Source organism: Ceratina calcarata, unplaced genomic scaffold (genome assembly GCF_001652005.2).
Source record: "Ceratina calcarata isolate Rehan_Ccalc_2016 unplaced genomic scaffold, ASM165200v1 scaffold77.2, whole genome shotgun sequence".
NCBI lineage: Eukaryota > Metazoa > Arthropoda > Insecta > Hymenoptera > Apidae > Ceratina > Ceratina calcarata.
The window spans coordinates 62,782-83,526 of NW_017179000.1; the positions used below are offsets into that span (position 1 = coordinate 62,782).

Here is a 20,745-nt window from a genome sequence, read left to right on the forward strand (position 1 = left end):
AAATTCTACAAGTTAACAGGTTGAACCGGTGCTCCTATGATCTTTATTTATGGAACGGTTTGGACGTCGACGATTCTCGATTAGAAATTATTGATCCGCACGCTGTCAAAGTCCTTGTTCTTATCCTTTTATTTGCTTTCTTCGACTAATTCTATAATCAATATTGTACATACAGTGTAGCTGTTGAACAATGTGTCCATGCTCGTGTCAAAAGAAAAATCCCATTGGCGATTATTTGAACCGCGGCCCACGGCGGCGCGGCGTGAAACTTTAATACAGATAACGTGCAAGGGAGAATTTTAAAACCTCTTCCTGAAGTATCAGGAGATCTTTCCTTTTTAAAGAAAGCCTTTCACTATAATGGTAAATCGTCGTATTCAGAAAAAAATGATGACCAATTGAAGAAAAGTCATTTTTTAACGGGGGCAGGAATAACGGATAACTCGATTCAAATGAGTATTTATACATATTTATTCTATTATGTACAAACTTTACACTTCACTGTTATACCGTTTTACAAAAACATTCGTCACTGTGTGCGATTTATTTGAATACAACAATTACTGGGTAGAAGAATACTTAATTACTAGTGGTCGACGGTTAACCCTGGTTGAGACCAGGGCCGTGCAGCTCGATAAAACTCTCCAAGGATCGTGGAACGTTGCCACAGTAGGATAGATTGTAGGTTTTCACCGCTTTCGCTGCCATACATTTTAAAGATAGTTTCGTCTGAGTCCTTAGAATGATCTCTGCTACACCTAGAAACGATTGTAAATGTGATCGATCGTACGTAGGCTCTTCATTTATACAGGGTGTCCCAGAATTATTGTTAAGCCTTCAAATAAGCAAAAGCTTGAGGTGATTTTAACCCTTTCACTACGAAAGGCGTAAATATACGTCCTGAAAAGTCCATCGATATATACGAAAGGCGTAAATATACGTCCTTAGAAGCCTATCGATATATACAAGAGATGTAAATATACGCCATCGCAGCGTCCGACGTGCGTATAACGCGCTGTCCATATTGATGGATTATTCCGAAATCGCGCCGCAGTGAAAGGGTTAAACAACTTTTTCCTTTGCAAAAATGTTGTCCGAGGCGTGGTTGTCGAGTTCATCTCAACTCCTCCCCACTTTCGGGCGTAGTATTAGTTCTGGTATACCCTATATACGAACCTGTGGTCACTGCATCGTATGGAGTCTTTCCACTGCTGTTCACGGTATCCATGTGTGCCCCAGCCTCGATCAATTCCATAATTATTGTGTAGAGAGTCATAAAATCGCTGGCGGAGTCATGAATAAATTAGTATCGTAGAACATGTTTACTATATCATTTGATTAAATATTAAAATTTAATACCTAATCGGTTCCCTGTAGCCGACGATCACGTGTAACGGTGTATTCCTATTACTGTCCATTGCGTTCACGTCCGCACCGCAGTGTATCAAAAGTTTGGCCGTGGCCGCACAAGGAAATCTGTGAAACGTTTCGATATGAAGTGATGATCGCTTGGCGAACGGTCGATCGCTCGACTTACTTGCAAACGTGGTGCGTATGAAAATCGTCTACGAGCGTCGCCGCGTTCACGGCCAGATGCAACAGAGTTTGGCCGTCCTTCAGTCTCAATTGAAGAGCGCAGAGTCTGTGAACCAGATGATGGGCTCTACATTTATCCTCCACCTCGTACCTATTCCCGTTCAGAGTCAGAAGCTTCGTTAAAATTGTCAGGATGTAGAGAGTCGTCATTATATTCGATTCCATTTCATCCTGAAATCATTTCGAGTTCATAACGAAACCCTTCATTCTTGAATTGTACTATATGTCTTGACTGTCTTTGACTCACTACGTGTTGCTCGACGTCCTCTTCCGAGTCCGGACTGTTGACTTTCGACTTATTATTAGACAATTCCGTTACGCAGGATTCTAGCACGCTTAAGACCTGAGCGAAGTCGATTTCAATTCCCACGTGTATCATCTGCGAGAACACCTGCGGAGAACGATTACTTTACTTTTTTTACTTGAAATTAAAAAGTGATTGCTCATACGGACGAAACGGTACCTGGGCAAACCGCAAGATATCTTTTACCACGGGAATATCGTTCATCTGCTTCAGGTGAAGAGCGTGAAGCCATAGATCGATACATTTATCGAATCTCGCGCTGTCGGCGAACACTGCTCCACGAAATATAACATGACGAGGCACTTCCGGGTTCTGTGTGCCTAATATCCTTTCCCTCACAGCCAGTGATTCCATGTGAATGGCGTTTTGATTATTCCTAATATTTTCTAATTCCTCCACAGTCTCGGATTCTTTGCAGTTCTCATAAGCTTTCACAGGCTTTCCTAATTTTTTATAAATAACGTTATCTGGATCACTGAATCTGAGTTCCATCCCCTTAGATAGATATTTATGAGCCTTCATTAACCGGTAGTTCGTCTCGTCGTTAGCGAAACTAGCTCCGAGAAGTTCATAGGCTTCTATAATGTCATTCTTGCTCACTTCGACCCGATTTATTAAGTGTTCGACCACTTCGGCCCTGGTCTTCTCCGCTGCCATTATCAACGGAGTCATTCCACTGACATTTTTGCTCATCTCTGCTCCAAAATCTAATAACTTCGAGACTATATCGGTGTAGCCCCTCTCGGCGGCAAAATGCAAAGCTGTAGCTCCGCAATTTGCCTTCTCGTTAGGATTTGCTCCTTTCTCTAAAAGATAAGAAACCTGGAATAGAGAATTTTCAAATTAGAGCGATGCCTATTTAAATACAATGAGAATTCTCTAGACGATCAAGTACTTACGATCTCTAAATGCCCTTTATAGGCAGCGATCATTAGACAAGTATTATTAAACTGATTAGAGATGTTCATGTCTGCTCCGTGTTCCATCAGATATTCAACGATGTCCAGCCTCCCATCGAAGCAAGCAGCTCTCAGTGGAGTGGATGAACTTTTAGTTGAATGATTCACGTTAGCCCCAGCCTTTACCAATCTTTTGACGACGTTCAAATGTCCAGCACCTGTGGCGCACCACAGGGCAGTTGCTTTCTCAATGACATATCCATCGAACTTCACTGTACCCTCTTGTTCTAAATCCGGCTTGAACTTGTCTAATAAGATTTGAACAACTTTGTTTTTACCATATCTGGCAGCTATTATCAAGGGCGTACAATGTTGGCCATCTTCTTCCAGCACTTTTTGGTTTATTATCATGTTCACCATTTCAGGATCCTTGTTGTTTAACAAATTATATAAAGTTATGGCCATCCCATCTCTTGCTGCGTAATACACTCTTGTTAAAAACAATTTAGAGATCTGTTTGGGATCCTCATAGTCCATCTTGAGCTCCATTTTATTTCAAATTGGCCCGTTCGACCTGATCTCTTATTCCTTCTAAACTGAATTCCTATTCTTGCTCCCCTTTGTTACCTTTGTTCCTCAGGCTTTGATTGAATTTGACTAGATCATCCTAACCTGAAAGAAGGTATACGGTCCACGGACGATTTAAGGTGGCCCTAAGACTATAAACAATCGTAATGATCAATTTCTTGTACAAGTCAAATGACGTTTTGAAAAAGATAATGAGAAAATATAAAAGAAATTCGTATTCAAATGAAAAATGATATTGAGAACGCACCTAACCTTACCTCTCTGGGTTCTTTGTTCTCGTTGTTATAAAATTCTATTTTTGTAACGCAGTAACAACTGCTTTAAAATTATTTTGCGCACCACGTGCCACTGAATAACTTTTTTTAATAAACAAATGTATTGATAGCTCAAAGCTTAAGCATATAATAGCGCCATCTAGTACATATACAATACTATACTATAGTATGTATTGCATGCACTATATTCGTATGCACATGTATTGTTTACGTATTGAAAGAATGATCTGTGATGCTGTCGAGCTCGAGAACTGATACGAATTCGCTTGTAATTTATTTCTATTAAATCGGGAAAATATGGACACCAAAGTAGCAGAGGAAAAGGCTGAAAGGTATGACGAAATATTCTTGTACAAACGAATACTAATAGATATAATTCGTAACTAATTATGTACCACTGTGTTTCGGATGCAGTCCTATTGAAAAAACAGATGAAACATCAGAAAGTACGGAGGAGAAATTGAAACCGAAGCCGGATGATAAGAGCAAGCAAAAACAGAAGTCGGAAGAGGGTTCCGATAAAATGAATGGCAGAGGGACCAATGAATCGAGCAACTGTTACTGGTAAATTGAATCTTTCAACTCTGAGGAAATCCTTATTATTTAACAACTGATTTACCTGAGCAATGTCTTTAATATTTCCACAGTGGGAAGGAGAGAAACTTGAACATAATAGAATTACTGTGTGCCAGTTGTTCGAGGTGGTTCCACGAGTCCTGTATTGGCTACCAGTTAGGCAAATTAGTCCCATTTATGATGAATTATATTTTCATGTGTAAGAATTGTTCTCCAACTGGTCTAGAAAGTTTTAAGAAGAATCAGGCCCGTAAGAGACTCTAAACTACAACAGCATTTATCATTAAGCAATTTTCAGATTGACTCAACCCTGTAATCTCTTTTAGCCTTTCCACAAATGTGTGTAACTGCTCTAGCGAATCTGTTACAAATGTCACAAAAAGAAACCGAACAAAGACTGTTTTTTCATAAGGACAAAGACATAATACCGTTCATTGAATGCCACTGGGACAGCATGACGACTATGCCTCGCAGAGTTACTCAATCCTGGCACGCTACGGTAATTTTACTCCCATAATTATGATAGCTTTCTATGACAGAATTATAAGTTCACGAATCCATTACAGATACATAGAGCTTTGCTAAAAGATGTTGGCACATTGTTCACCGTAGAAGAGACCAGTCCCGATGGTCAGCAATTTGGATTGGTCTGTTCCGATCTACAATTGATTAAGCCTAATTACGAGGCCATGATCAAGGGGGGTCATTTAAAGGTGACAGAGATGGGAGTCCAGCATGTCGGTACGTTTGTTCAATGTGTACTATTAATGAACGATTAACGTTATCGCGGTACATCTTTTAGTGCCTCTGAGCGGCGGCTTCCGCGGTAGAAACGCGAAAAGGAAATTTCCTGGCGAAGGGGCAGGGACTGGACCTGGGAAAAAGGGCAGAGGATCAGACATGGCTGCCCCGAAACTGCCGGCTCACGGCTACCCGTTGGAGCATCCTTTCAATAAAGATGGATACCGCTACATCTTGGCGGAACCAGACCCTCACGCGCCGTTCAGACAAGTGCGTCTCACGATCATCAGTGAAACGGTCAGACCGTACGTTCGAATCTAAACGAAAATTTCCAGGAGTTCGACGAGAGCAGCGACTGGGCGGGGAAACCGATACCTGGCTGGCTTTACAGAGCTTTGAATCCTAGTGCCGTTTTATTAGCTCTGCACGACAGAGCCCCACAACTCAGGGTCTCAGAAGATAGGCTGGCCGTAACTGGGGAAAAGGGGTATTGCATGGTCAGAGCGACTCACAGTACGTTAATGCTGATGATCAGTTTCGTTATTACTGACCGTAATCGGTAGACTTAGCTGTCGTCGATTTTCTAGACGTGAGCAAAGGGATTTGGTACTGGGAGGCTACGATAGAAGAAATGCCCGAGGGCTCGGCGACTAGACTGGGATGGGGGCAGGAATACGCTAATCTTCAGGCTCCGTTGGGTTACGATAAGTTCGGATACAGTTGGAGGTCCAGGTACCAAAAGTTCTTACATGCATCGAGAGAGTGCAAAGCGGGGGGATGATGAGGACAGTTATTTTTCTTCCGTAGGAAAGGAACGAGATTCCACGAAAGTAGAGGCAAACATTATAGCAGTGGCTACGGCGAGGGTGACACTCTAGGATTTTTAATCGTTCTACCCGATATCCATCATTCCACTTACTTACCCAACACCTATAAAGACAGGGTGAATATTTATCTAAACAAAATATATCTGGAACGAGAAATTCCTTCTGTCGTATTCTCATAAAATATCGTTTAAAAATCAGCCTCTAGTCAAATTCAAGAGTCACTTGTATTACGAGGAAAAGGACCAAGTTCCAGAGGCCTTGAAAGCCTTGAAACCGCTACCAGGGAGCAAAATAATTTTCTACAAAAACGGTGTGAATCAGGGGGAGGCTTTCCTCGATGTAAATAAGGGAGCTTATTTTCCTACCATCTCCATTCACAAAAGCGCGACCGTTTCCGTGAACTTTGGACCAAATTTCAAGTCCCCACCGACGGACATGACGTTCAGAGGGGTCAGTTTCGTGCTAGTTACCTAAGAGAATCTGTCGGGGGTTGAAAAAAAGAAATGAATTTGAATTCTTTTACAGATGAACGACAGAGCCGAGGAAACAATAGGAGAACAGTGTATGGCAGATATGTTGTACTTTACTGAGAACGAGGGGAAACTGCGATTAGATACGTTCACTTTGTGACACTAAATTTTCCCTTAGAACGATTGACGGGGAAGACAAATTGAGAAAGGTAAAATCCAACGAGAGAACAATTTCTTCTTAAATGGTCAGAGTAGATAAAAAAGAAATAAAAGATATTGTGATATATTGAAATACGTTTTATTCATCTCGTACGTTATGGTCATCGTTGTATTCCGATAGTTATATATATTCACAAAAAAATATATAATACAATATTCACAAGAGAAACGAAAGTATTACAATTAACAATTAATTATTAATAACTGACTAGGTAATGGACAAACTTCTATTATTGTTATTTTACAATTATCCTTATAAAAATTACTATCATATAATACAGGGAGGCACTTGTCGGTGTTTAATGCTTAAAAAATACTAAAACATATTATGCTAATCGACTAATTATCAAATTATGCGAGTCTCCTAATTATTTATATACATATGCACAGGACGACGATAATTACTTTCATTCGTTTAAGAATGACGATAATCGTCAGTAGACGTAAATAGTTTTTAGTTGGTCTTTCAGTTCCGGAGGTATTGCGCAGCAGTCCGTTTCCGGTTTTCTTCTAACGAGACGTCGCCATCTCCCGATGTTTTTACGTATCCCTTTGGCGAAACTGGGGTTCCTTTCTACCCCCGGCAAAGAGTGAACCAGACTCTCCTGGAAACACGTCATGATCTAGTCCCACTCCTGACTCGATTCACGGATCTTTTGAACTTTCACAGCTTTCTTGCATTGCCGTCGGCAGATTTCAAAATGCAACATTTACTTTTTACGCTACCGTGCTCATTATTCATATGATTAACTGACATTGAGGACGTACAAAAAAGAAAGTAGATTATCTTAAACGGGATAATGTGAAAGCAGTATTAGCTCGTGTAAGATCCTTCGAAATTTCTTTAAATCATGATTCTCGCGTCAGACTCGTTCGAAGTCTAGACTAACTGCGATATGAAAATCGTTTATGGAAGCAATGTTACCTCAGGTAACGAACTTACCTGATCATTGTAGAACCCATACTGTTGGACCGGGGGGTACGGTGGAGGGAACTGCCAGACAAATTGTTCTTTTGTCCCATAGACGTGCCTCTTCTCTCCCTCCTCTTCCTCTATCAAACAGGGCCCTACTATCCCTGTCTCGGTGGTCGCCAGAGTAGTGGATGTAGTACAATTATTGTTATCTACCATCATGGTCGTTTGGACTATAGTGGTAGTGGTTCTCCTCATTCCACCTCCTTCTAATCCTATCCCTTCCACCGTCGCGGGGTGAATCGTGGCAGGGGAAGCCGATTGATGGTGATGGTCTTCCCGTTTTCTCAGTTTGCTGCGAACCAGTCGAACAGCTATCATGGTTCCATTGCTTCCCACCATCTTTCTCTTTTGTTTTTTCTTTTTTCTGAGGACAGGTTACTTTAGGTCGGTACTGGGTATCAGGACGGATTCGGGCCAAGTATTTGTTAATTCGTATTAAATCTTAAGTGTTGGCTTCGGATATTGGCCGGATCAGATTAGGTCTGGACTAAGTATTAGCTGGATGAAATCAGGCTTTCGAGAGTCATCGGTCTCGGAAGTTCCCGATTGTTTTTGGAAGTCGGATGAACACTTGAAACACTGTTCGACCGTTCTCGGTGCAGGACATTAAAATCCGAACGTATCGGAGTTCGAAGCCATTTATGTATTAACCTTTGAAGGTAGTGTCAGGCTCAGAGGCTCTCAACTTCGCTTGGCCGCCGTAGCCAGAATCGAACCCAGGAAGCAAAACCGAAAAGCGGACGATTACTGACGGAGACTATTCCGTGTACCATGCCATCGTGTCGATCGTTCCAGTCTGCACCGAGGCCATTTAAATTAACTTAAATCGCTCCGGAGGTTGCTCGAAAATTACAAGTTCCTCAGTCCCACTGGTCGAACTCGTTTCGATCGACCTTCCTCACTCCTGATCGATTCAGCTACGTTTTTTTTTTCCTGACACAACAACTCGGTCACCGAACACCAGAAACTTTGCGGATTTCTTAACCGAAACTCGGATTAATTGAACTTGCGTCCAAGAATAGACCTCGACTCCGAATAAATTGAAGGAGAGAGAGAAGGGAAGCGACTGGCTTCCTTTCGGATCGAACGGGAGCGAACGAGACATAAATAGCAACAGCTGCTTAAGAAGGGAGAGGAGGAAATGCGAACGCATGCGCTTCCAACCCGAGCTTGGGATAACTATAATACCGTAGAAAATAGTAGAAATATCGTTTTAGTTCAAAAGGGACAGGGCTGTAACGACACGGTGGGTCTGGGTGTCATAATCCTCGGTCGTTGTTTAGTTTTTACCTGATAGTCACCGCGAGGAGAACTATCACGATGCCGACTAGGACCAGTGCGATCGATACCCCGCATATCATGTAAACGCTCTCCATGGGGGCTTCTGCAAAAAATGAAATCCTATAAACAATTCTGTATATGTATTCGGGCCGCTACCGCGCCCCTTGACAACAGTCTTAAAAACTATCTGATAAAATAAATGTAGATGAACTATACATATACTGTTAATTATGTCGCCGCTAACTCGAGGATAATCGCTCGTTTAAATGTCATGGGTTTTCTATAATTAAAAGCTATTTAAAACTATCTGCATCGTTCACACGACCGTTTACTATGCCCCTGATTTTTCCACATTTTCCAGACATTCCAACGATCGAAACAAAGGATTTCGAATCGTAGTGCAATATCAATGGACTTATCTTTTCTTCGAAACGCGAAACAAAAGAATAAGAACGGAATTAAATTTTCCACGAACATGATACGTGATCGACTTTGTGCGCAATTTAGATGATTTAGTACATCGATCAATAATACTGTGTATAATCCGGCTTAAACGATTTTTATTATTATTTTGTTCAATGCCCTTATCTCTTTTAAAAGTCTTTAGCTAAGTCCTTAAGCATTTCTATCGGCAAATGCCCTTGGAACTTCTAGATTCTTCTTCGTTTTATGTTCAATTCTCGTGTCGGAGTCTCTTGGGTACATTTTTTATAACAATAAAAAACGGTAGTTCCTGTTTAATTTCTATTATGTGAGATGCGACAGATAGAGAGATAAATGAATCTTAAGAATTAGTAGCCGTATTGACTCACCGAGTTGCGACAACAATTGTAAGGGCTCTGAAACAAATAAAACAAAAAACGTGCTTAGTTTTAATAAAAACGATTCGACCATCCATCTCTCTATCTCTATCGAATTTGTTCCCGAACTCCAAATAGAATTAACCAGGAGAAAATCGAATTATCGAGGAATCCAATATGCGTCTGATCAGGTAAATGAAATTACAAGAAGAAGTCTATGTAAAATTAAGTCCCGTCGAATCGCGCGGGCACTCATCGTTGCTTGGTAGCAGATGGGTCGGTGCAGCTTTCTAAACTAGCGCCAGTACGCGGTTACTACTTCAGAGCGTGACCGTGTTCCTGGTCGATAAAACGGTTTAGGCAGAGGAGACATTATTATCTCCTCGTTGGTAAAGCGTCTATCTAACAATGAGTCGCTTCGAGTAAGTATTTCGGTTGATTCACGTTCGTATGATTCGTTCCACGCGCAGCAGATGTCGGGCTTGCTCGGGGTCGCGAACTGACAAACAACTTAATTACAGGAATGCATGAATTTAATTACTCGTACACGTAGCAAATTGGAGTCGTAGGAAAGTTCTCACGAATTTACATACACTGCAATATGTTAGACAATCGTTCGAGTTTCGTTCTTCGCTCAACTTGTTACGAATCGCAGTTTTATTGCACGTATCCGTGCAGAAAAATGGGCGCACACTTCGGAACTGTTTGAAGGTGCGAAGGACAGAACGAATCGGTATCCGCCGAGATCGGAATCTCGTGCACGATCAATAGATAGCTAAATGGAACTTCCCCGATGGCCATTCGAGAACTGGAGAGCTGGGTTAAGATTTCTTTCATTAAAAATAATCCTTTACGCGCGTGCACTGCGCGATACTTCCTGTACATCCGATTTTCCTACAAATCAACAGTATAATGATCGATGTCAGTGATACGCATTAATTTCGCTCGCGGAATTGAAGAAAAACAAAATTTTCATAAATATTCAACAGCACGCATCTGATTAATGTTATTATGTATCAATGAATCATTAATCGTATATTCTCTTACCAATGATTTAGAATAAATCTTTCGAACTGAAGATTCTTGGAAACGTTCCAAACAAGATTTCTCGTGGAAAAATTGTTTTCATCAATATTTCATCGGTTGCATTACAAATCGATCGTATAGACGGGACGCGGCAGAAATAATAAATCAGGCTGGCAATCTGATCCGTCCACATCGTTATCGTAAACCTTTTACGGTTTACGCTATCGGCTTAATAGAGATAATCAAAAATATTTGTCACGGTGGTATTGTTGATACCGATCATCTTATTATCATTGATCAGCCTCGTTTTCTCAAGCTGAGAAAACTCTTCAAATCAAAGTACAGCCTGACCGATAAACCTCATAATAACAATGGTAATCATACATAATGATCTCGATAATAAGATTAGCGTCCTATTGACTATGAACATTATATGCGGTGAATGGATTTAAAAAGTATGTGAGATTAAAACGATTATACGTAATGGAAAAATAAATTCTGTTTCATTTTGTACGTTTTCATTTTATCTCACTCACCGGTGTCATTCTCGTGGCCCTGGAGTCCATCGCCAACGTCTTCAGTGGCCGTCGAGACAACTGAAGAAACAAAGAATTATATCAATACCCGGCTTAGCTTAGTTTTGCAATTAGCTTCGTTTTGTCAGGATCGTTTACTTCCAAAAATAGTCGAACACGCTAATTCGATTTAGTCTGAAACTACGTTCCTGTGCAATTCTTATGAGACGCTGATTGTAGGAATTCTAAAACCAGCTTACGAGATTGCCGGTGATTTTTCGGTTCGGAAGCACGAGAATCTGAGACTGAAACTGCATCGGGTTTAAGAGTCTCGCATCCACTTTTAAGTAGCACGCGTATTCGGTAGATTTTCATTTCTGTCAGTCTAAATACTGTCAAGTGGACGCGTATCTCTGCGATGCTCTCAGATTCAGTTTGGATCAGAGGTCTCGTGTGCAGGATGAGATATCCTCGAAATCTAAGAGCACGGTTTTTCAATCGAACTCAGATTTGGTCGGATCTGCGAAGCTCCGAGGTTTAACGCTGATCTCGGATCAAAAGGAGATCCTGTTATCAGTCCGACTGTCATTGGATTTAACGCGTGCAACCGCGTGATAGACAATTACCTACCGACTTCGGCATGCTGAATGGAGAATTCCAGCATAATAGGCTCTCGGATCGGATCTCGAATATCTCGAGTCTCGTGACCGAATCCCGTGACTGTACACAATTTTGCTATACACCACTGTACACACAGACTGTACACGGACCAACGGTACAGTTAATCGAATTCGAAGGCTCGCAAAGGCGTTCGGCCCTCACGGAACGACGCATATGGACACTATTGTACCACTGATCACCGAGAACAACGCAAACAACGACTAGACGAGAATGATTAAAAAAGCAAAACACCGACTGTACCCGCGGTAAACTATATTATGCCTATTTCTCTTGGGGACGAGGCTCACAATCAGCGCCGCACGGCTCGAAACTCGCAATCAACTCAACTAAACTTGTTGACTGTCTTTCTGTCTGTCTGTCTGTCTTGCTCGTTCACTCACTGTCTATCTGTCAACTCCTTAAGACGCACAGTGAGAGGAAGGGAGACCGAGACCGAACGATGGAGGGAGAGGACGGCCAGTCCGCGGAGGGAGCGAGACGGCAGATATGTAGTTTTAACTTAACGATGATCGTTAGCCTTCGAATGATTTCCGGGTTAATGCGACTACTTAAAAAGAAAAACTCGAGACCTCGCCTCATGGTCACCAATTCCATCGTACGCTCGCTAGATACGAGTACAAAATACATATACACTTTTTACGTACGTTACACGCGTCGGTTCAACGTTAACGACAGATAAATAGATAGATAGACAGAGAAATGAACAGAGAGAAACAGGGAGAGAGAGAGAGAGAGAGAGAGAGAGAGTACTATATAGAATTTAAAGCACCGCACGTTGATATTATAAATACTATGTAAGTGTATATAATAAAATATAAAACTGCCTGTCACGCATGTTAATTATTTGACAGTTTTCTATCGGCAACGTAATGGGAATGTAAGGGGAATATAATATTTCTTGTCTCGTACCTATCGCCTCATCCTCCTTCGCTGTTAGATATGAATCATTTTCAGTCCATAAGAGACATAGAGAAGAGCCCACATGGGTAATTGCAGCTGTCAGATTGTCAGACAACAGGACGTGACGTAATTTAAAACGTCACGTCAATATAATTCGTACCTGTCCATAGCGCTCATCTTCACGGTCTAAAGCAGACTAGTACATTTTAATTTGAAGCCGGTTTCGTTGAAAAATTGTTATCGATGGGCGAGATATCGTCGGCCAATTCTTTTTACGTACCCGAAATGTTTGCGACGGCTCGCTCCGGGAACGTTGAAACGAGGACGATAACAGAAAGGGATCGCGCTCTCGACATATTCGATATTCCTTATTACAATAAGCTGCAACGTTTTCTCCAATTCTTGGGGCAAGATCCTCGTCAGAATGAGTCCGTCAGATTTGCCATAGTCGTCGTCATGGTCGTCAGTGCCGCGGGGATTTTCATTCCTACGGTGAGAAAGACTTCAGAACAAATTCAGACACGCTGAGAATAAAATCGTACATTTTCCTGGTTTCAGTCGCTGGAACTGTACGTGTCGATGAAAAAGAAAGACATGGACGCTGTGATCGAGTGTCTGCCGCATTTAATAGCAACCGTGACCAGCGTGGTCAAAATACTGAATCTCTATTTTTACAGAGAGAACGTATGTATGTTCTAATCGATCGATTACTTAAGGAATCTTATCTGTCTATTGAATCTGCGCTGAAAGTTTAAAAGGATGTTTGGCATGACCGTGGCGGTGTGGCACCGCCTGAACTCCGGGGAACTGACAGTTTTGGAAGAGATCACGGCGCGTGGTAGTCGAGTGGCTCAATTATACAGAAGTGAGCCCTGATTTTGCGAAATTAGTATGCCTCCCTTAGCACGCGTCGACTCTGGTCTCTCTGCTCATCTGTTCCTCAGATACGCTATTGATATTTACGGTCTTGTTCGTATCGGTGCCAATGCTCTTTCCAATTATGGACGTGATCGCGCCTTTAAACGAGACCAGACCGAGGCAACAGATGCTAAGGGTCAACTACGTAGCCTTTGATGCCGACGAATACTTCTTCTACGTTTATATTCAACTGTCTTGGTCAGCTGTGGTGGTAGTTTCTATCATAGTGACAGTGGATTCCCTTTATATCGTCATAATCCATCATAACAGCGGCCTGTTTGCCGTTTGCGGGTACTGACGTTTGGAAGTATCTGGCTCACCCTCTCGCTCATTCTGCCATTTTTGTTTCCTTGCCAGGTACAAATTACAAAATGTGACCAAGAATCGAGACGCTCAACTAGAGAACGAATCGAGGATGTACGGGAAGTTCCGCGAATGCGTTCTCGCCCACAAAGAAGCTATCGAGTTCGTATCCGTCATAGTCTGATCCGCGATGCTCGGACCGACCATTTAAGATCTGATCGATTCTTATAAGTTGTATCAGACCGTTTATTAACACTATTTCTACCGCGATTTCGTGTATATCTATTGTATAAGGTAAAGGAGGTAGTACGAGGCGTAGCAATGTCGAAAAGGCACGATGCTAATCCTTCGAAAGACGTCTATTTTTTGTCAAATGAAAAATCGTTAATCGATCTGTTTTTTAACGACGTTGCCAATTGCAAGTTGCAAATTCGTCACCTTCAGTAATTGATCAGAAACTACGGGGTCGACCATAAAAAAAAGGTCTAGCAGCTATCCATAACTGCTCAGCGGGTGATAGTCCCGTACTTTCGCACTAATCTGGGGAAGGAGTCGGCAGGCCCTTCTGAAGCCCCCGTGCTTTTATATGGGTTTCCCTATACTTTCAATTTTCTCCTACGGTACTGTAGGTATGCCGGGGCATCTCTCGAGCCTAAAATTTAGCCCCCTTCACGTAAAATTTTTCCTATAGTTACAGTAATGTAAACAGGCCATAAAAAATGCCTGGCTTAACCCAGCACTTTGTCTAACTCCAGTCTTTAATCCAAGTGTTTTTTCCCCCAGGAAAACCAATCGTCGTGTCTTCGGGCCCGAACAAAGACGTTCGAGTCCCAAAGACCTGGGCATTTGGTATCCATCTCGTACCTTCTTAACTGCTCCCTTTCTGTAAGATTAAACGGGAATCTACTATAAAATGAAGAAGGTGGCGGACGGTTTAAATAAAACTCGTGGGCGTTAAAACATTTGATAATCGTCAACTCTCGCATTTATTCTCGATATCTCAACACTAGGACGGCTGTACCAAGAGTGCCTTTTTGATCAAACCTTCTGGTTGTCCTAGGACCTCCCCCATCGCCAGTATGACCTTCGTTCTATGTTTTATGGATCTTTGTCAAGTTGCGTACCCTTAAAAGGCTTGCGTCGTTGGACGCAGTCACCCCCCATTCTACTACGCGTTTTCGAATTTTCTTACATTTCTGACCCTTAACGTTCCTCGCTCTTACACTATCTCGAACAAAGGGTGTCTTTTGTCATCTCTGCGTTTAAACGCAAATAATTGCCAAAACTGTCGACATTTCAAATTGTCAGTTAAATATAGATAATTTGAGCAATATATTTACTGATACATTGATGCGTAGTAGAGATTACTTAATTGAGTTGTAAATTCCAGCTAAACGGTCGTGTGCCTCATGCTCAATAGGTCCTACTCCCTATGGCTCTTATCGCTGTTTTGTTTGTACTATCTGAGTGTATGTGTGTGACTGTGAGATTTGTTCTCAAAAGTATGACCTAATTGGATTAGCCTTGATGGTGTTTATTTATAAAACCGTTTAAGATTAGGGACTGTTATGAAATCCTTAAGGAGTCAAAAGACATCTCATGGTAGAAATAGGAATACCATATGCACATTTTTAGAATCAGGATGAGCTGGGGGAAAATGATATCATTAGTTTAACAATTGTATGAAAAATCAAACAATTGTTTGTAGAGAAATAATTAAACTTAGAAAATAGTTTGAAGTTAATATTTGAAAAGTTCTTTCGACAACGTCTCGGTAGAAATAGTGTTAATATTATCCCTGCGTCGTCGGTGCGGGTCAGCTCCAGTGCCCCCGGTATCGGAGTACGATTTAAGTAATTTGATTTCGTTCAGGTTTTACGACGCACTGAATCAAAGCAGTCGCAACAGTTATTTACTCCAGGTCGGACTGAACATGATGGGCATCAGTGTCACTGCTGTCCAGGTAAAAAGATAGACGTCCCTCGGTTGAGTCTCAAGCAGATACTTTCGAGAATCGTTTCAGACAGTCGTAAACCTGGACAAACCCGAGGAGGCGATTAGGACCGGAATTTTCCTCGGGGCAGAACAGTTCCATCTCTTCGTCATAAGCCTGCCAGGGCAAGTCCTCATCGATCATTGTTCCCAACTCGCGGAAGACATGTACGTCGTTTGCTTTTACAAATCACACTCGATCTCGATTCATCGTTGAACTTCGCGGTAGATATGGTTCCACTTGGTACAAAGTGCCCGTCAGGATCCAGAGGATGCTGTACACGATGCAGATCCGCAGCAGCAGGCGCTCAGCTCTGACCGCTGGCGGTCTGTACGAGATGAACATAGAGAATTTTGGAATTGTACGTAAGTCGTTTGTTCTTTCGAGATAGAACGTAGCTCATCTTAATCGACGTCTTCGTTCCTCTCTGTTTCAAGACATTCAAGACGTGCATGTCCTACTTCACCATGCTGATGTCCCTTAAAGAATAAGTAAATCGATGGAACGCGTGCACGTGCACATCGCATGTTTCCAATAAAAATGGTACAATGCGAAAACAGGATTACTTTCGACGTGTGTCGTTTGTATCGCAAGTGTGCGGTATATTTATATTATACATAATGTAAAATCGTTATCGTCGAGTATCTAGAAAATCGTTATCGTTACACAGAGGCAACAGTGCACACGTTTAATTGTACATGTAATATATAAAGTTACCTCAGTTATCGTTTAAGAGTATTTAATGAGGCCCAGGTCGAAGTACGGGAAATAAGAAAACAACGAAGTTCGTTAGGCCACGTTTGCCTCTCGTTTACTCGCTTCTGCGTTTCTATATGATGACACACGACTGGGACTGTTTGTGTTTGCAACTGTTGTCGCTTGACTTCTGCTATCGAACGTCAAATAGTCAAAAGTAATTTCTGTCTATAGGAGAATACAGTATCTATATGTGGACAATCATGGCTGTCAGATTGTCAACCGATCGGACATGACGTGATGTATTATAGAATCACGGCGGTGTATCGATATAATGCACACTTGTGCAGATTCACTTTTATCGTCTAAAGTAGACCAATAACAGTTCAAATTGTGACCCTTATCTCATTCGGAAGTAGCCGTCGGTTTCCGTAAACGCAAAATGCACCCTCTTGAAGACGGTGAGAGTAGAACAGTGAACGGGGCTTCTTCTCTCGATATATTTGATATCCCTCATTACGCCGAGCTAAAGAGATTCCTAAGATTCGCGGGGCAGGATCCTCGTCAGCATGCGGCCACCAGAATAGCGATTATGGTCGCGATAGTTATCAGCACCTCGGGAGTCATCATCCCTTCGGTAAAGCCACATTTTCCTTCCCGTTTAAATGGTCCCATACTTCTTCATCGAAACTGTAGGGTCGTGAAATGAGAGAGGATGAATAAAAAAACAGCTGTAATTTTGCTCGCGATTTTCCATATCCCGTCTGACTGTCGAGGAAATAAAACTGTGTTCCTTCTCGATACGTTTAGTCGCTAGAAGTGTACCTGTCGCTACGAAGGAATGATATGGATGCCGTGATCGAGTGCCTACCTCATTTAATAGCCAGCGTGATCAGCCTGGTGAAGATCGTGAATCTCTACCTCTACAGAGAGAATGTACGTCCTAATTGATTGATCGATCGTTTAAGGATGTATTGGCTATACAGTCAATTCTAAAAGTTTATGTACCTTAGAAAAACGCATTTCCTATAATTAAAGAGAAATCAGTCGTCGGAAGAACAATGTTAATAATAAATAGCTACGTGCTAAAAAGTATAGAAGGAAATATCCAATTAAGTATTGATGCTGACGAAGATTTTTTTTTCAAAATTTCGAAAAATGCTTGAAATAAAAGTTGTTGTCCCTCTAACTTCGATATTTAACGAGTTACGTATGATTATTTGGCATTTTATTGATGTTGATAAAATCCGACCATCCCAGCGTCGAAACGGCGAACTTTTGGAAAAAAATTTCGTTTTTCCTCAATAACTTCTAAACCCTTGGTCCTACGAGAAAATTGCATACGATCTTTCTTATAGAGGACGACGAGATCTACAATTCATATATAAAAGTTTTTCGCTAGCGTCAATAGTTTACGAGTAATTTGCAAAAAACTGTTTTTTCGTTTTTCGTCAATAACTCGTTAAATATTGAAGATAGCGAGAAAGTTTTATATGGAAATTGGAGATCTCGTCGTTCTCTACGAGAAAGGTCATATGCAATTTTTCCGTATGTCCAACGATTTGGGAGTTATTGGCTAAAAACGAAAATTTGGAAGAAATTGAAGGGGTACCCCTTGGAAAATTCTCGGAAAAATGAAAATTTTTTTTTGTTTATTATTAGTATTGTTCTTCCGACGTCTGATTTCTTTTTAAGAAATGCGTTTCTAAAGTGCATAAACTTTTGGGATTGACTATATAGCCAATACATCCTTAACAGATACATCTTATTTATTCAAACCGCATTGCAAATGTTGTTCAAGTTAAAAAATATGTTCGATATGATTACGGCCGAGTGGCATCGGCTAGGGTCGAAGGAATTCGTAGTTTTGGAAACGGTTACGGCTGAGGGGAGTCTGGTGGCGCGCCTTTACCGAAGTGAGTGTCGTACGTAGCAAAAGAAACGAGATCCATTGGTCGACTAGAAAGAATAGAAAAGAAAAACGCGTAGACCAAAAATCTGTTTCATCGTCGCTGTCACTGACGGCAAAGAAAACAATTGCCGATCGTCCAGAACTCACCAACTTGAAAACTCGAATCTGCTCTTCTCAGATTCTCTTTTATTCGTCTTGGTCCTCTTCGTCACAGTACCATTGCTTCCTCCGCTCTTGGACGTGATCATACCTCTGAACGAGACCAGACCGAGGCCACAAACGATGAGAGTCAACTACGTGCTCTTCGACGCCGACGACTACTTCTTCTACGTCTACCTTCAATTGTCCTGGTCGGCAACCGTGGTCGTTACCGTCATAGTGACGGTCGACTCTCTTTACACACTCATCATCTATCACAACAGTGCCCTGTTCGCTGTTTGCGGGTACCGGGACTTAATATTTCTTTACACAAATTCGCTAATATAAAGCTGAATCCTGTTCTATCCGGACATGTTCCATCAGGTTCAAGGTGCAAGAGGCGACTAAAAATGAAGTATCGGTGACGGATGACGATTCTGAGGTGTTCGAGAGATTTAGAGAATGCGTAACCGTCCATAAGAGAGCTTTACTGTGAGTCGGAGACTCGTTCTGCCTAATTATAATAATTAAATAAAGAAGGAGAACATTTCGATTTTGACTCTCTGACCAGGTTCTACGACATCTTGTACAAAAGCAGCAGCAACAGCTATCTGTTCCAAGTCGGGCTGAACATGATGGGCATCACCGCGACTGCTGTTCAAGTAAATCTAAAAGAATTCTTCCGAGCTTTCAAATTATTGGAAGCCATTATGTTTAAAATCGATGTCCTATACTTCATCTATACTTTAGACAATGGCGAACCTCGATAAACCCGAGGAGGCTCTCAGAACCGGGTTCTTTCTCGGAGGGGAACAGTTCCACCTGTTCGTCATCAGTTGGCCGGGACAGATTCTCATCGACTACTCTTCCCAACTTGAGGATGACATGTACGTGTCATCGTCTCACTCGCATATAACATACCAATTACGCGTAGTACAGTATTTGATTGATAAATCGATGTATGAGTCAGGCCTGTACGCGTCAACGTTCGAAGCCCCGTGTCCACTTATATCGCATCCGCGTGTCGTGTCGTCTTTGCGTATCAATGATAAAAATTACCTTCCAAGGCAAAATGCAGCGCCTGCCGATTCACGGGGCTTCGTATCTCGACGATTAATAAATGCCCGATGATCAAATTTTAGATTTAGGTTTGCTTTCCTTTCCTGAGTCAATCGAAAACTCGATTTTATGGTAGACACGGGTCTGCTTGGTATAATCTACCTATTAGGATTCAAAAGGTAATCTACATGATGCAAATTCGCAGCAGCAAGCGCTCAACTTTAACCGCCGGCGGATTGTACGAGATGAACATAGAAAACTTTGGGACGGTGAGTATAGATCTAGCGAGATCTTCACTTAAAACGATCTATTGCTGTCAATTTCATAAACACCCCGAATGGACAACAGTCCGATTGAAGATTTGTATATACATGTATTTACTTACGTTCCGCTTACGAGAAGATTCTATCGGCACAGGAACAGAAGAGATTCTTTGTAACTCGTGCATCGCACTCACTTCGACAATCACTTGGCACTAAATTAGAATTACGATAAAGATCCATGGTACAAACCGGAGAGACGTTCACGCTTCACACGATCTACGCGTCGATGCATCGACCCACGTTTAACCGTCATTTTCGATGTATCGATTCCGATTTTGTAAAAAAAAATCGCGTTGCGTTTCCTCGACAAATCTTTGAGATTTCATTTTAAAATAAAATTTGCTTTTCACGTCCGGGGGTTTAAATGCGGATTAAAATCTAAAATACACGTTTATCTTATCATCCGCGATTTTAAGGTTGTACTACCATTTCAAAAAATTAAAGCGAACACGATATATGTATATATATTTCGTTCGGGTAGTATCATTGGCGGGAAAATGTAGAAGAGAATATAATTCGTATCTCAATGATAAGAATCCGGCATACGAATTTGTTTATATCGATTGAAATTTAACTAAGAGAAATATTTTAACTACAGTTTATATCCTGCTTGTGTTCGAATATAACTCAAACCTAACGAAGAAATGTCTTCTCTTTCTGTTCCAAGACGTTCAAAACGTGCATGTCCTACTTCACCATGCTGATGTCCCTCAAGGAATAGATAAGTAT

General features: G+C 41.5%; 4 protein-coding genes across 17 annotated transcripts; 2 read left to right on the forward strand and 2 right to left on the reverse strand.

Moving 5' to 3' along the window:
* Positions 1–453: 453 nt before the first annotated feature.
* LOC108630455 (protein fem-1 homolog B) lies at positions 454–3,814 on the reverse strand. Of its 5 annotated transcripts, none has more exons than XM_026818092.1 (8): positions 3,645–3,814; positions 2,800–3,471; positions 2,060–2,722; positions 1,847–1,987; positions 1,538–1,767; positions 1,360–1,476; positions 1,177–1,283; positions 454–758 (listed from the first exon to the last, which is right to left on the reverse strand). In XM_026818092.1, the coding sequence occupies exons 2-8, from the start codon at positions 3,346–3,348 to the stop codon at positions 601–603; spliced, it is 1,965 nt and encodes a 654-aa protein (XP_026673893.1). In that variant the 5' UTR covers positions 3,349–3,471; positions 3,645–3,814; the 3' UTR covers positions 454–600. The 5 variants fall into 5 exon arrangements, with proteins under 5 accessions (XP_026673893.1, XP_017889243.1, XP_017889245.1 ...); XM_018033754.2 differs by having other exon boundaries at positions 1,844–1,987; XM_018033756.2 differs by having other exon boundaries at positions 1,844–1,987; positions 2,800–3,518.
* Positions 3,815–3,836: 22 nt separating this feature from the next.
* Positions 3,837–6,568, forward strand: ash2 (set1/Ash2 histone methyltransferase complex subunit ASH2). Its single transcript, XM_018033766.2, has 11 exons — positions 3,837–3,994; positions 4,077–4,226; positions 4,310–4,488; positions 4,565–4,737; positions 4,805–4,979; positions 5,041–5,249; positions 5,315–5,492; positions 5,567–5,711; positions 5,787–5,922; positions 6,005–6,256; positions 6,332–6,568. Exons 1-11 carry the CDS (start codon positions 3,960–3,962, stop codon positions 6,434–6,436), a joined length of 1,737 nt encoding a protein of 578 aa, XP_017889255.1. The 5' UTR covers positions 3,837–3,959; the 3' UTR covers positions 6,437–6,568.
* LOC108630465 (uncharacterized) lies at positions 6,559–20,387 on the reverse strand. 10 transcript variants are annotated; one of them, XM_026818098.1, is made up of 7 exons: positions 20,079–20,373; positions 12,955–13,161; positions 12,684–12,860; positions 11,115–11,174; positions 8,762–8,855; positions 7,439–7,763; positions 6,559–7,100 (listed from the first exon to the last, which is right to left on the reverse strand). In XM_026818098.1, the coding sequence occupies exons 5-7, from the start codon at positions 8,845–8,847 to the stop codon at positions 6,930–6,932; spliced, it is 582 nt and encodes a 193-aa protein (XP_026673899.1). In that variant the 5' UTR covers positions 8,848–8,855; positions 11,115–11,174; positions 12,684–12,860; positions 12,955–13,161; positions 20,079–20,373; the 3' UTR covers positions 6,559–6,929. The 10 variants fall into 10 exon arrangements, with proteins under 10 accessions (XP_026673899.1, XP_026673895.1, XP_026673896.1 ...); XM_026818094.1 differs by lacking the exons at positions 12,684–12,860; positions 20,079–20,373 and adding exons at positions 9,565–9,591; positions 18,644–18,747; XM_026818095.1 differs by lacking the exon at positions 12,684–12,860 and having other exon boundaries at positions 20,079–20,387.
* On the forward strand, positions 13,057–19,770 carry LOC108630467 (uncharacterized). Its single transcript, XM_018033782.2, has 16 exons — positions 13,057–13,166; positions 13,233–13,358; positions 13,425–13,539; positions 13,619–13,883; positions 13,950–14,057; positions 15,768–15,858; positions 15,919–16,055; positions 16,117–16,249; positions 16,326–16,377; positions 16,986–17,221; positions 17,395–17,520; positions 18,386–18,500; positions 18,675–18,939; positions 19,019–19,126; positions 19,206–19,296; positions 19,385–19,770. The coding sequence occupies exons 1-16, from the start codon at positions 13,131–13,133 to the stop codon at positions 19,763–19,765; spliced, it is 2,385 nt and encodes a 794-aa protein (XP_017889271.2). The 5' UTR covers positions 13,057–13,130; the 3' UTR covers positions 19,766–19,770.
* Positions 20,388–20,745: the final 358 nt, after the last annotated feature.

Excerpts from the sequence above, each read along its gene's own strand:
- ash2 (XM_018033766.2), top strand. The coding sequence starts at position 3,960 with ATGGACACCAAAGTAGCAGAGGAAAAGGCTGAAAG. Across the intron at positions 4,489-4,564 it reads TTTTAAGAAGAATCAGGCCC|CCTTTCCACAAATGTGTGTA; the intron begins GTAAGAGACTCT and ends AATCTCTTTTAG. Across the intron at positions 5,712-5,786 it reads GGATACAGTTGGAGGTCCAG|GAAAGGAACGAGATTCCACG; the intron begins GTACCAAAAGTT and ends TTTCTTCCGTAG.
- LOC108630465 (XM_018033774.1), bottom strand. The coding sequence starts at position 11,468 with ATGAAAATCTACCGAATACGCGTGCTACTTAAAAGTGGATGCGAGACT. Across the intron at positions 9,592-11,114 it reads GGGCCACGAGAATGACACCG|AGCCCTTACAATTGTTGTCG; the intron begins GTGAGTGAGATA and ends TATTTGTTTCAG. Across the intron at positions 8,856-9,564 it reads ACAATTGTTGTCGCAACTCG|AAGCCCCCATGGAGAGCGTT; the intron begins GTGAGTCAATAC and ends CATTTTTTGCAG.
- LOC108630455 (XM_018033754.2), bottom strand. The coding sequence starts at position 3,348 with ATGGAGCTCAAGATGGACTATGAGGATCCCAAACAGATCTCTAAATTG. Across the intron at positions 1,988-2,059 it reads ATATCTTGCGGTTTGCCCAG|GTGTTCTCGCAGATGATACA; the intron begins GTACCGTTTCGT and ends CGTTCTCCGCAG. Across the intron at positions 1,768-1,843 it reads AGGACGTCGAGCAACACGTA|GATGAAATGGAATCGAATAT; the intron begins GTGAGTCAAAGA and ends AAATGATTTCAG.
- LOC108630467 (XM_018033782.2), top strand. The coding sequence starts at position 13,131 with ATGGTCGTCAGTGCCGCGGGGATTTTCATTCCTACG. Across the intron at positions 14,058-15,767 it reads GCCCACAAAGAAGCTATCGA|GTTTTACGACGCACTGAATC; the intron begins GTTCGTATCCGT and ends GATTTCGTTCAG. Across the intron at positions 15,859-15,918 it reads TCAGTGTCACTGCTGTCCAG|ACAGTCGTAAACCTGGACAA; the intron begins GTAAAAAGATAG and ends GAATCGTTTCAG.